Source organism: Erithacus rubecula (assembly GCF_903797595.1).
Source record: "Erithacus rubecula genome assembly, chromosome: 28".
NCBI lineage: Eukaryota > Metazoa > Chordata > Aves > Passeriformes > Muscicapidae > Erithacus > Erithacus rubecula.
This window is the reverse complement of record NC_136680.1, coordinates 483085-494700: the sequence shown is the minus strand read 5'-3', so window position 1 is coordinate 494700 and position 11616 is coordinate 483085. Positions and strand designations below refer to the sequence as shown.

The window sequence follows — 11616 nt, the reverse complement described above, 5'->3', positions numbered from 1 at the left end:
TGGAGTTCCCATCCTCTTTCCTGCTCTGCTGCGGGTCCTCCTCGTGTGCGTGGCTGTGAGGCCTTGGAAACAGGGTCCTGCTTTTGGGGCTTTTATTTCTGAGTTTTTGACGTTTTTCAGTAAATGTCTCCATGAATAAAACCAAACTGAGACTAATAAAAGTTTAAAAAATTGGCAAGGTTCTCCTGAGCCTCGGTTGTTCCTCCTCCAGAGCTGTCTCCTGTCGGTTGAAATGTGATTAAATAGAAAACTTGTTGTATAAAAGACTAAGAATGTTGCCAGGCCACGAGAGAAATATTTAAAACAATTGAAAGAGAAATTTAACCAGCAGAGGATTTTTTTTTTTTTGAGGTGGGAGGGAAGGGTGGGATGGGATGAGTGGTTGTGGGAATTTCCTCTGCATGTCACCGTTGCTGTATCCATATGTAGAACCTTTCCCAAATGCTATTTATATTGTACAAACACAAGTGTGTTTCCTCACCCCATATTCAGATGCTGACTTATGTTGAAACATGAACCTGGAACTGTCGAATGCCCTTCCTTGGTGCAAGGGTTTTTCTCTTTTTGTTGATTTTTAAATCCTTCTTTTTGGTTTAGGAATGACTTGTGCAGATTCAGGATAGTGGCCATATTGAAAAGGAAATAGGAAATGCACATTCCTACCCCTTCCTCCAGTGAAATATATTTGTGTCTGATTATGTGCTATAAAAATAATGTTGTTTTTTTTTTTCTTTCTCCCCCTAGATTAAGGCTGTAATGTATTTTTTGCCTATTTTTTTCTCTGCCTCTAGGTTCAAAATGAATTAAAGGCTGTTGAGCATTTCAGAATGACACTTTTTGGGGGGTTGAAGTCTCTTCATTTCTAAGTTTTAAGTCCTTTGTGCAGCAGGAGGTCACTGAACCTCCTCCAGCAGCATCTTCCCAAAACTTCATTCAAACACCTTAAATTTCCCATCCTGAGCTTTTTGATAAATTCCTCTCCAGTTCTTGCAGCATGAGGCTGACGCTGCAGGTTGAAAGGAAAAAAAAAAATCTCTAATTTTCCTTTGATTCGAAGGAATTGTCTTGGAGCCGGCAGCAGCCGGAGCTGTTCGAGGGTCGGGAGATTCACAGACCCCGAGCAGCGGCAGCGGAGAGAGGGAGGGGAGAGGGACGGAGAGAGGGACGGAGAGAGGGAGGGAGAGAGGGACGGAGAGAGGGACAGAGAGGGAGGGAGAGAGGGACGGAGAGAGGGACGGAGCCCCGGGGCGGGATGATCCGGGAATGATTCGGGGATGATGCGGGAATGTTCGGGAATGCTCTGGTGATGCTCCGGGGGTGCTCCGGGGATGCGGGACTCAGGAATACTCTGGGAATGCTCTGGGAAAGCTCTGGGGATGCTCTGGGAATGCTCTGGGAATGTTCAGGAATGTTCGGGATGCTCCGGAATGCGGGATTTGAGACTGCGGGGTTCCCGGGCTGAGCTCACCCTCGGCGGTTTAGGAGTTTAAACCCAGCTCTCCCCACCCTCGGGAGTTGTTTAAGGAGTTTAAACCCAGCTCTCCCCACCCTCGGGGGTTGTTTAAGGAGTTTAAGGAGTTTAAGCCCAGGAACCGGAGCCTGTCCCAGCCCGAGCGCTCGGCACAGGCGGGACCCGCGGAGATCCCGGAGCTGCGGGAGCAGAGTGGGGGATTCGCTCGGGATTCCAGGGAAAATATTCCCGGAGGCTGCTGATTTCGGGTCACCGCTTGTTCCTCATCCCAAGAACAACTGAGCTGGCACAGGCACACAAAAAAGCAGCTTTGGCACAATGCTGAGACTTCCAATGAGCTGGAGCTGTTGACACAGAATTATTTGGCAGCTTTGATAGCAGAAGAAGAGAAGTCCTTGGGTTACTTGCTCACCAACAGAAAATCGCTGGGAGTTATTTATTCTGCATGAGAGTGGCAAAACAATTAAATTTTTGGTTTCCAAGAGGGGAAATGTAAAGGTCACTGTGCAAATACTGTTTGGAACTACACAGCCACCACAGCTTCAGCACTTTTCCTGTGGAACAAACAGGGTTTGGGCTCTGTTTCAGCACAGTTCACGTTGGCTTTGCTCTCCACCCCAGCCTTGCCGTTTCAGATGCCAGCTGCTAATATCCCCCAGCAGCCAGGCTGCTCTGAACAGGAGTATCCCCTCCCTTGTGCCCCAGATCAGGGTTTAAAAATAAAGGCATGGCCAGATCCACTGCTCATCTGCTTCATTGAACAGAGCCATCTCTGGAAAATGCAGCAAATTGTGTTTGATTAGGAGTGAGCGGCCAGTTAGCCACGATCCAGGCCTGGAGAGGAGCAGGGACCGAAAGAAGAGATGAGTTGGGATGATTGGAGGGACAGAGGGTGGCTGGGCAGTTTCTCTGTGCAGAAGCCACGGGGCAGGAGGGGGCTCTGCTCTGAGCCCGATTCCCTTGAGGCTTTTCCTTCTCTGTTACCTGAGCAGCTCCGAGCCCTGGAGCCGGAGCCGTGTCTGCTTAATCTGGGATTCAGCTGGAACACGGAATTAACTCTGCAATCCAGGAGCTTTGTGCCTGCCTGGGGTGATTAGTGGGAGATTTTTGTCAGCACCAAGGGAAAAATCTGCCTGAGCACAACTGTGAGATCCCCGTGCTGGGGATGGGGCTGGGTTACAGCAGCAATTTATCATCACATTTCTCACTAATTCAGCTTAGGGACAATTGGCTGCTTGTTCAACGCTGCCATTTCTCACTTCTGTGATTCTCCCAAACCGAGGAGCTACCGTGTCCTGCTGCAGCTTCCCAGCCCTCTGCTCCTTTCCCTGTTCCCTATTCCCTTTTCCCTTTTTTCCCTTTTCCCGATTTCCCCCCTGTTCCCTTCTCCCCTCAGTGCAGCCCCCGTGCTGCAGTTTCCAGGTCTGGGTGTTCCTGGTTTCTCCCTTGTTCTTCTCCTGCCATCCTCCTCCTCCTCCTCATTTTCATGTCAGTGCTCAGTGGGGGAAGTTTTTCCTTTTGTACAGCTTTGCTTTCAATTTAATAACTCTGCTTTCCTGTAGAAAATTGCAGATAGGCTCCCCCAGCTGCTTTGTTCCTACTCCACGTTGGTTTCTTTCCTCAGGATCTGGCTGCACTTTGTTGGGAGGGGAGGAAGAAAATTCAAGGAGGTCCTGATGTTTCCCTTAGGGCTTCGTCCAGTCCAGAGCAAGGGAAACAAATTAAAACCAAGGTGCTGGAACCCAGAATATTTTACACTTATTTTGGTGATTTATTAACTCCAGAGTAGATGGGGGAAATTTATGGCATTGTGTTTTTGTGCTCCTGGAGCATCCTGTGTGCATAATTCAGGGTAAGATTAATTCCTGTGTGATAAAGGAATAAAAAAACCACGGTGAAGAGGTTTGTGCCTGGAAATGGTTTCCAGTCTCTGCTGGAACACAGTGAAACAGGATAATGGGAAAAATAATGGGAAATGTGGTTTGCTGTGTAATCACTGGCCTCTGGAGATTTTATTTTGGTGATTCAGCAGACACAGAAATGAAAACTTGAGGCATTTGGCCACTGCCAAGGTCGTGGCTGTTGCTCTTACAGCAGGATTTGAAGTTTCACAATAAATTTGGGGCAAAAAGAAAGAGAATTCCAAGATGTTCCTGGTAGCCCTGGCAGCTGCCTGCACACGGGGACACGGGCCTGGCACTGGGGTGGAATGGGATTGGAATGGGAATGGGAATTATTCCAAGTCCTTCATTTCTTTCAGGTGATTATTTATTTCCAAGTCAGCTCTGCCCTGCTCTGCTCAGCACTTGCAAAGAGGGGGATGAAGCTGAGAGAACAAGAAAATAAACCAGGGGAGTTTCTGGTGTTGGTTTGGGATCCATCTCAGGTGCTGTGAAACACCTTTGGCCCAGGAAAGGCTCAGGAATTATCAGGGACAGAAACACCAAAGGCACAGCCAGGGACCCCCAGGAGGGAGGAACCAGAGGGGCTCTGACCCCTCTGGGGATTCTGTAATTCTGTATTTCTGGTAATTCTCTTATTCTGTAATTCTGTTATTCTGTAATTTTGTAATTCTGTATTTCTGTTATTCTGTTATTCTGTAATTCTGGTTATTCTGTTATTTTGTTATTCTGTTATTCTGTAATTCTGTAATTCTGTATTTCTGTTATTCTGTTATTCTGTTATTCTGTAATTCTGTTATTTTGTTATTCTGTAATTCTGGTTATTCTGTTATTTTGTTATTCTGTTATTCTGTTATTCTGTAATTCTGTTATTCTGTTATTCTGTTATTCTGGTTATTCTGTTATTCTGTTATTCTGTAATTCTGTAATTCTGTTATTCTGTTATTCTGTAATTCTGGTAATTCTGTTATTCTGTAATTCTGGGAGCCTCCTGAGCTCAGATTCCTGCTGCACCCCCGGGTGGGCAGAGGGACCCCCAGCCCTGCTCCCCTCCTGCCAGGAGCAGACAAAAGCCAGGATCTGATAACAGAATCTGCTTGGAACAGCTGTCTGCTGACAAGTATAATAAACTGTATTAATGGTGTCATTATTATTCCCTAATTAAAAGCTAATAACTAAGAGTTAATTGCCTTTAAAAGATGAAGCAGCACCATGGCAGGGATTTATCTCTGTTTTTCTTTGCTTGCCTGGCTGTGCTGATATTTTCAGGCTAATTAATTGAATCAAATCTTACTGAAAACTAATAATCTCCCTGTGTCAATTCAGCCAATTGAATTAAAAGGTATTTGCTGTGTGCTGGGCTTAAGCAACTCCTCACATGTTTATAAATATTATCAGTGTGTGTTCTTGTCACCTGGGTCACAGGCTCAGCAGAGCCCTGCTGGGGAAAGGTTCTGGTGGGAAAAGCTTTTCCTGGTGCTCAGAGGAGGGAATGGGATCCTCCAGCCCCAGGGTGGGATTTTGGGAGGGGGCAGGGCTGACATTGGGGTTTGGAGCAGTCACAGCTCCTGGTTCCCATCCCCATCCCTGCTCCCCCCGGGATTTTTGTGTTTTTGGGGTGCAGGTGCATCCCAGAACCGTGTGTGGAAGTCCCAGAGTGACCCCTCTGTGTCCCCTCTGTGGTGCCAACTGAAAGGAGCCAAATGCTCCCTTTGGAAGTTCACTTTATCAGTGTTAATCTTCTGTGTGGAGTAAATTTTATTAAAGTTCCCCAAAGAGCAAATTGTAAATTCATTAGTGCCCGTTTTGGACTGCACCTTCCCTCATTTTGGGTAAAAAGGAGATTAAAAGTCATCTGGGCTCCGTGATAATTAAAAAGAAGATGCTCAAACATAATTCTTAATTAAACAGTAATGAGATAAGAACTTGTGTAGTCTGCTTTTGGTCTGTTGGAAAGATGCAGAGGTTCCCATTGTAATTATGTGATTTATGATCTTCCACACAAAGATGTAATTAGTTTTTTCTCCCCCCTTTTTAAAATTTAAACATTATTTAGATAAAAATTTGCCAACAATTTGAATCTGCTTTTCCTGGGGGAATAGTAATTTGGTTTGATTTATCTTCAGGTTTCAACCTAAAAAAATTATTTACAGCTAAAAGGGGATACTCTAAAATGTGACCCCTCCTGCAAGTCCAGGAGCTCTGAGGAGAGGGAGGTGGGAGAGGGGGAGTGCCCAGAGCCCTGCTGGCAGCAGGGACACCCTGGGGACACTCCAGGGACACCCTGGGGACACCCCGGGGACAGCCCAGGGACAGCCCAGGTTTGGGCAGCTCCGGACTGGGCTGGAAGGAGCCTTTCAGCCGCTCCCATTGCTGCATTCACCCATCACTGCCCCGGCACTGCCCAGCCCGGCTCAGCCTCGGGCAGGTGTTCGCGTCCCCAGAGACACAAAATCCGCCTCTGGGCTGGGTGGGGTCGTTGTTTGCCATCCCCACCCTGCTCTGATCCCCCGGGAGCTGCTGGGCTCTGACTGTCTGATGTTCAGCAATTTCCTGAACAACACCTTACACGGCTCAGGCACAACCTTATATATTTAAAGAGATTTTTTTTTTAATCATTTGGACACAGTTTTTTTTCCCTGAGGGGTTTATTATCCTCAGTAAACCCGGGATAAAGCCCTTGTGTAACCCATTAATCTGGGGCTGCCATCTGCCCTCTGCCCTCTGCCCAAACTCCCGAGCAGGATTCCTCCTGCTGGGTGGGCTCTGACCCCTGGGCCAGGGCAGGGACCCCAATTCCTGCTCTGCAGGGATGGATCACAGACAATGCAAGAGCAGGGAGATGAAAGCTGGGGGGAGCTGGAGGGGTCTGTGGTTCCACAGGCAGGAATTGTCACCTCCCATCCAGGAATTGTCACCTCCCATCACAGCCTGGCAGCTCTGGTGATGCTGAGTGGGGGTGACTGAACTCCTGGTTCCCTCCTTGGGAAATCTGGGAGCAGCTCCCTGTATCCCCTTCCCAGAGGATAAACTTGTAGCAATAGGAAGACGATTTTCCCAGCACCTCTGAGGGTATTTACTTTTTCCATTTCAGTTCTACATCTGTTCAGTTGCCGACTTGGAATTTGCAACCATCTTATTGAGGAGAAGGAATTGATTTCTCGGTCTGTTACTGCTGCTCTTGGTATAATTAAAGCATATTGCAACGTGAGGAATTTCTCCTGGCCTGGGAACTGCTTTGCCACTTGGGTAATTCTGTAAACCAAGAAAAGCTTTTCCTTTTCCTCTGGAATGTAAATTACAGTTACAGCTGCTTTAAAGCCTTTGTTCTGCTGCAGGGCACTGGGGGCTCTGGGTTTAGGGCTGTGCAGGGGCCTGGGGGCTCTTGCAGATCAATCCCTCAGGGATTTGGCATCCAGGCTGCTGCAGATTCCAGCTGAGCACAAACTGGGTTTGCTCAGTGTGGTGGAAATGGGAACTGGGACAAACCTGCTCCCTGCCAGCCCCTGAGCTGGGCTCTGCTGGTCTGAGCTTTATGGGGCAGCCTGGGGGCTCTGGATGAGCCTTGGCAGAGCTTCCAGAGACACTGATCAGACCCAGGAGAATCCAGCCAGGATTCTTCAGGCCAGTGCTGGGCCCTGGAGATGGGAGCAGCTCTGAGTCCTGCCAGGGATGTTCCTGTTCCTGTTCCTGTTCTGGATCTGCTGTTCTGAGCCCTGCCCTGGACACTCTGCAAACTCAGCTGGAGGGGTGGGTTTGGCTCTGCTCTGTGTCTCCTCACCTTTAATAAAACAGGGCTCTGAGATCCCCTGTAAAACCTGTCCATGATCTGTGGGGAGCCAGAGCTCGAGCCCTGTGACATCCTGCTCTGGAAATCATTCCCTGCAGTGACTGACTCCTTCCACATCTCCAATAAACTCACTGTCAAAGCTGTCAGCTGGTGAGAGAGAGAGGGAAAAAGCCCTGGGATCAATAAGGAACAAGAGCCCCCCCTGCCCTGCTGTAAATGGGCATTAATGGGCCATCACTTGGAGTTTAATTAAAACCAGAGCCAGCCCCGTGCCAGGTTTCAGGCTGGTGCTGCCTGGCATAGCCAGTCTGGAGAGACTGAGCTCAGAGCAGCAATTCCTCTTTCATTTGCTCTTTGCAGCTGGGATGGGCACCAGGGTGCACTGTGCACATCCCAGAGCCTGGAATAATTTGTGTTGTCATTTAGTTTATCATTTATTAATCCCTATGCCAGGCTGTCACATTCAAAACCTGCAATGGGGATTTAATTCCAGCAGCTCCTCCCTGTGAGCCTCACTGCTGCTGGGCCCTGCCCAGGTCCCAGGGATGCCAGAGCTCCAGGGGTGCTCAGGGTGGGATTTTGGGGTGCCTGTTCAGGGACAGGGGCTGGCCTGGATGATCCTTTTGGGTCCCTTCCAATTCAAGACACCCCATGATTCTGTGAGAAGATTTCATCCTGTATTTGCTTCCCTAACTGGCTTCCTGTGGAGTTGGTTGGGATTTTATGAAAGATTCACTTAGTTCCCAGCTGTTGTTCCAATTCTCTTTGCCACTCACCTTCCTGTGCTCCATGTGGAATTTATTTCAGTTCTGTGAGGGGTTTGCATTTCATCCCAGGGGATGGTCACAGAGAGGATGGAGCCAGAATTGGAGCCTGGAGAGCAGTGATGGGGATGATCATCATCCCAGAGAGGCAGAACAGCAGAGCTGGGAGTGCAGGGAGGGAGGGCTGAGAGACAGAACTTAGAAGAAGAATCAGTTTTTCCTTTCTACTCTTCAATGACAACACAAAGTGAGCATCAAAAATCCCCTCCCTGATGTGAGGCTCTGAGGTCCCTGTCCCGTGGCTCGTGCCACAGATTTCCTTTGAGCCCAGATTCTGGAGTCAGAGCTCATTTCTATTCCCAGGCTGCCTGGAGGGACTCACCTCCATGAGATGTGTTAGAAACCAGGAGATTGCTGGGTTTGATTCCTTTCCCTTTTTTCCTGTGCCATCCTGTGCTGCTGTTTGATGTGTGCTTGGCTCCCTCCTGCCCCAGCTCTCACATGGAGTAACAGCATTTTGGAGGTGGTGTCATTCCCTGGGATCTCAGCTCACCTGGAGCTCAGCCTGGCTCTCCGTCAACTTGCTAATTAAATTTTTGTTCTTTTCTTTCAGCTGGTGTCAGGCTGCTGCTGCTGCTGTCAGTGTAGCAGGGAGAGGGAGGGAAGATCCCAGATCTGCTCTTCCATCACTCCAAACCCTGCCTGCTCCTGCCTGGCCTAAGCTGGGGGGGGTGGGAAGCTCAGGCTGGACTGGACCCACCTGAGCAGGATTCAGGCTTGGCAAAGCCTTTGGCTTGGCTCAGGCTCTGGATCAAGGGGTTTTCAGGGGCTCAGAGGACTCCAGGGTGGTTTGGGTTGGAAGGACCCTAAAGCAGCAGCCCCGTGCCTGCACCTGTGAGCCCAAAGCTCCCAGAGGAGCAGCTCCTGTGCAGAGGGACAGCAGCAGGATGGATTGGGGGGTCCCTGCCCCAGCAGAGCCCCTGCCCCTCCCACACACACAGGGCTGCAGCACGTTCAGACAATCTTCCTTTAATACAAAGTCAATATATCTACATACACCGTGGTATGAAAACCACTTACTGTTTCAGTTTGAAATAACAGTGTGAAAGCAACAGCACTTTGCTCTCATACAAAGAAAAAAACCTCCCCCCACCCCCCAACTTGTCCAGTAAGATTTTGCTGCAACATACTTAGAAATTTGGGCAACTTTCACACAAATAAGTAAAATCTCAAAGAAGCCTTTCAGTCGGTTCTTTTTTTTTTTTCTTTTTTTTTCAGTTAAAGACAGGAAATGAGTTGTGTGGGGGGTTCTGGGCAGCACTTGATGGCCATGATTACCCCTTCTAGAAAAATAAAAAAAAGGAGAGGGCAGAGGTGAGCAGAGCTTGGGGCAGGGTGGCTTTTCTCAGATATCTGTGCAGGGCTGCAGGAAAGCTGCTGGCACTGGAGGCACAGGCAGCACAGCCAGGCCAGGCTGGTGCCTGGGCTGTTAAAACACCTGATGGGTTCAAGGCTCCACAGTCACATCTCTGTCTCCAGCCAGCAAAAGCCACTGGTGGTGTTGGATCTCCCAGTTCAGCCCTGGCCCTGAATGGCCACAGCTGAAGGGGAGGGAATTGGCACTGCCACCACCCCTCCACCTGCTGCTCCCCCACCCTTCCAGGACCTGGGATATGTCTGTGACTGAAAACAAGAGAACAAAAAAAAATCAACAATAATAAAATAAAAAAAATCCAGAAAGGACATTTTGTTCTTACATGAGCAAGTTAAACCTTTTAAATGGTAGAAAAGCAATATGTAGAAGTAGCAATTTGCACTGCATTTTTATATATCACAGCCATTACACGTAACATTTCTACAGTGAAAAAATAGACTGTCTTTGAACATAATATGAACAAATAAGCAAATTTTTCTTTTAAATTCATTGACTGATATTCTTTGTCTTTAAAAAAAAAAAAAAAAGGAAAAAATACACTATTTAAAAAAAAGGTAATGTCACTTGTTACAGTTACATCGATACTTTAAAGAAAGCCACTCACAGTATTTGCCATTGGATGCACCTTCCTGGATCTTTCCCAGTTCTCTGACAGCTGGGGCAGGGTGGGGACAGTGGGATGTGGGAGATGTGCCAGGAGTGCTGGGCCAGTCCTGAGAGGAGCTCCCCAGAGCTGCTGGGGGCAGAGGCAGGGCTGGCCCCAGGGAGCAGCTGGAGTGTGGGAATCAGGTCCTGCAGGTGCTCCGGGGGTCCTGGCAGGGAGATGATGCTGGCAGGAGAGGGGGACACGCTGCCCAGGGTGTGGATGTGCACAGGGCAAGGGGCTGCCCTTGTCCCCACCTGCTCCAGGGAAAGGGGCCAGAGGCAGCACAGAGACCCCACCAGGGCAGGGGCTGCCCCCCACAGCCAGCTCGGGGGGTTCTAACTCTCACTCTATCCTTTTAAATATCCTAAAAAATAAATTTTGGAATTAGAAGAAATGAGGAATGTTCCAAGTATTCAAAATGTGAGCTATAAAACCTCTGGTGTGGCAGGGGCATCCTGTGAATGCTGTTTGCAAGGTGCCTGCAGGCCCAGAACATCCCAATGCTGATACTGAGGTTATTAAGACTCCAGCTAGAAGAACTCCTGACCCTAAGTTTGCCTAAGTGTTGAGATTTCGTTCATTTTCTTTCACAGAACACCTTCAATCCTGCAAGTGACTTCCTTTAAAGACTGCCAACTATATTAGTAAATAAACTGAACTCTAATGATGTAACCAAAGTCGTTTTTCCTTCCCTTCTCCAGCAGAAGCAGTTCCAAGGTGTGGTGGAGCTCTGGGATCAGTGGCCCCGTGTCCATCGTCCTCCCCAGGTCCAGAGCAGCTCTGAGCAGCTCTCCTGAGCTGCCCTGCAGGGCCAGGTTACAACATGGAGTTCCCCAAGGGGTGTTCCTTCCAATCCTCCCCCTGCACCCGATGCACTGTCCAGATGAAAAGGTTCTTCTGAGTCAGTTTTGTAAGTTCAAGAGCTCCTCCTGGGTCAGAAGAGGCTGCCAGGACTGAAGTGGTTGGTAGAGTCTGCACAACGATGGCTTTTTATGTTGCATAGTGATCAAAACTTCCCAGATACTCCAGAGCTGCCTGGTAACAGAACTGGTATTCATCCTGCCAACAAAGAGAAGCAGCCTCAGAGCTGGGGATGGGCTCCTCAGGACCCCTGTCCTGCTCTCCAGGCAGCCCAAGGCTGAGCAGGAGCCTCTGATCCACAGGGCTGGGAGCTCCTGGCAGAGGGGAGTTCCAGCTCCTCCCGTTCTGTCTGAGCTCTCAGGTACTGAACACCCCCCACACTGCCAGCCCCATAGCCAGATTCTGCTTCTTTAATTCTTGGAACCTTTAAGACACTTTCTAACAACAGGATTTTTTTTTTTTTTAATATATATTTTGTATTTCTTAGCTGAAGTCAGCACTGCAGCCTGGGCTTGCTGAGTGAGCTTAGGTGAGGGTTTGGTAATTGTTAATGGTTAAAAACCATTAGAAACCATTACCAACTCAACCAACCCAACCTAACCGACCCAACCCAACTCAACATAACCCAACTCAATCCAACCCAACCCAACCCAAACTAATCAACCCAACCTAATCAACCCAACCCCACCCAACCCAACCCAACCCAACCCAACCCAACCCACCCAACCCAACCCCACCCAACCCAACC

At 48.7% G+C, this 11616-nt stretch overlaps 1 protein-coding gene across 1 annotated transcript in view; it reads right to left on the bottom strand.

Annotated features, from left to right (window-relative positions):
- Positions 1 to 8939: 8939 nt before the first annotated feature.
- The window catches only part of PTPRS (protein tyrosine phosphatase receptor type S), a 149422-nt gene continuing 146745 nt past the window's right edge, over positions 8940 to 11616 (bottom strand). The window contains exon 35 of the mRNA XM_079328149.1: positions 8940 to 11066. Within this exon, the coding sequence (XP_079184275.1) occupies positions 10998 to 11066 (69 nt within the window). The 3' untranslated portion in view covers positions 8940 to 10997. The remainder of the gene's footprint in view (positions 11067 to 11616) is intronic.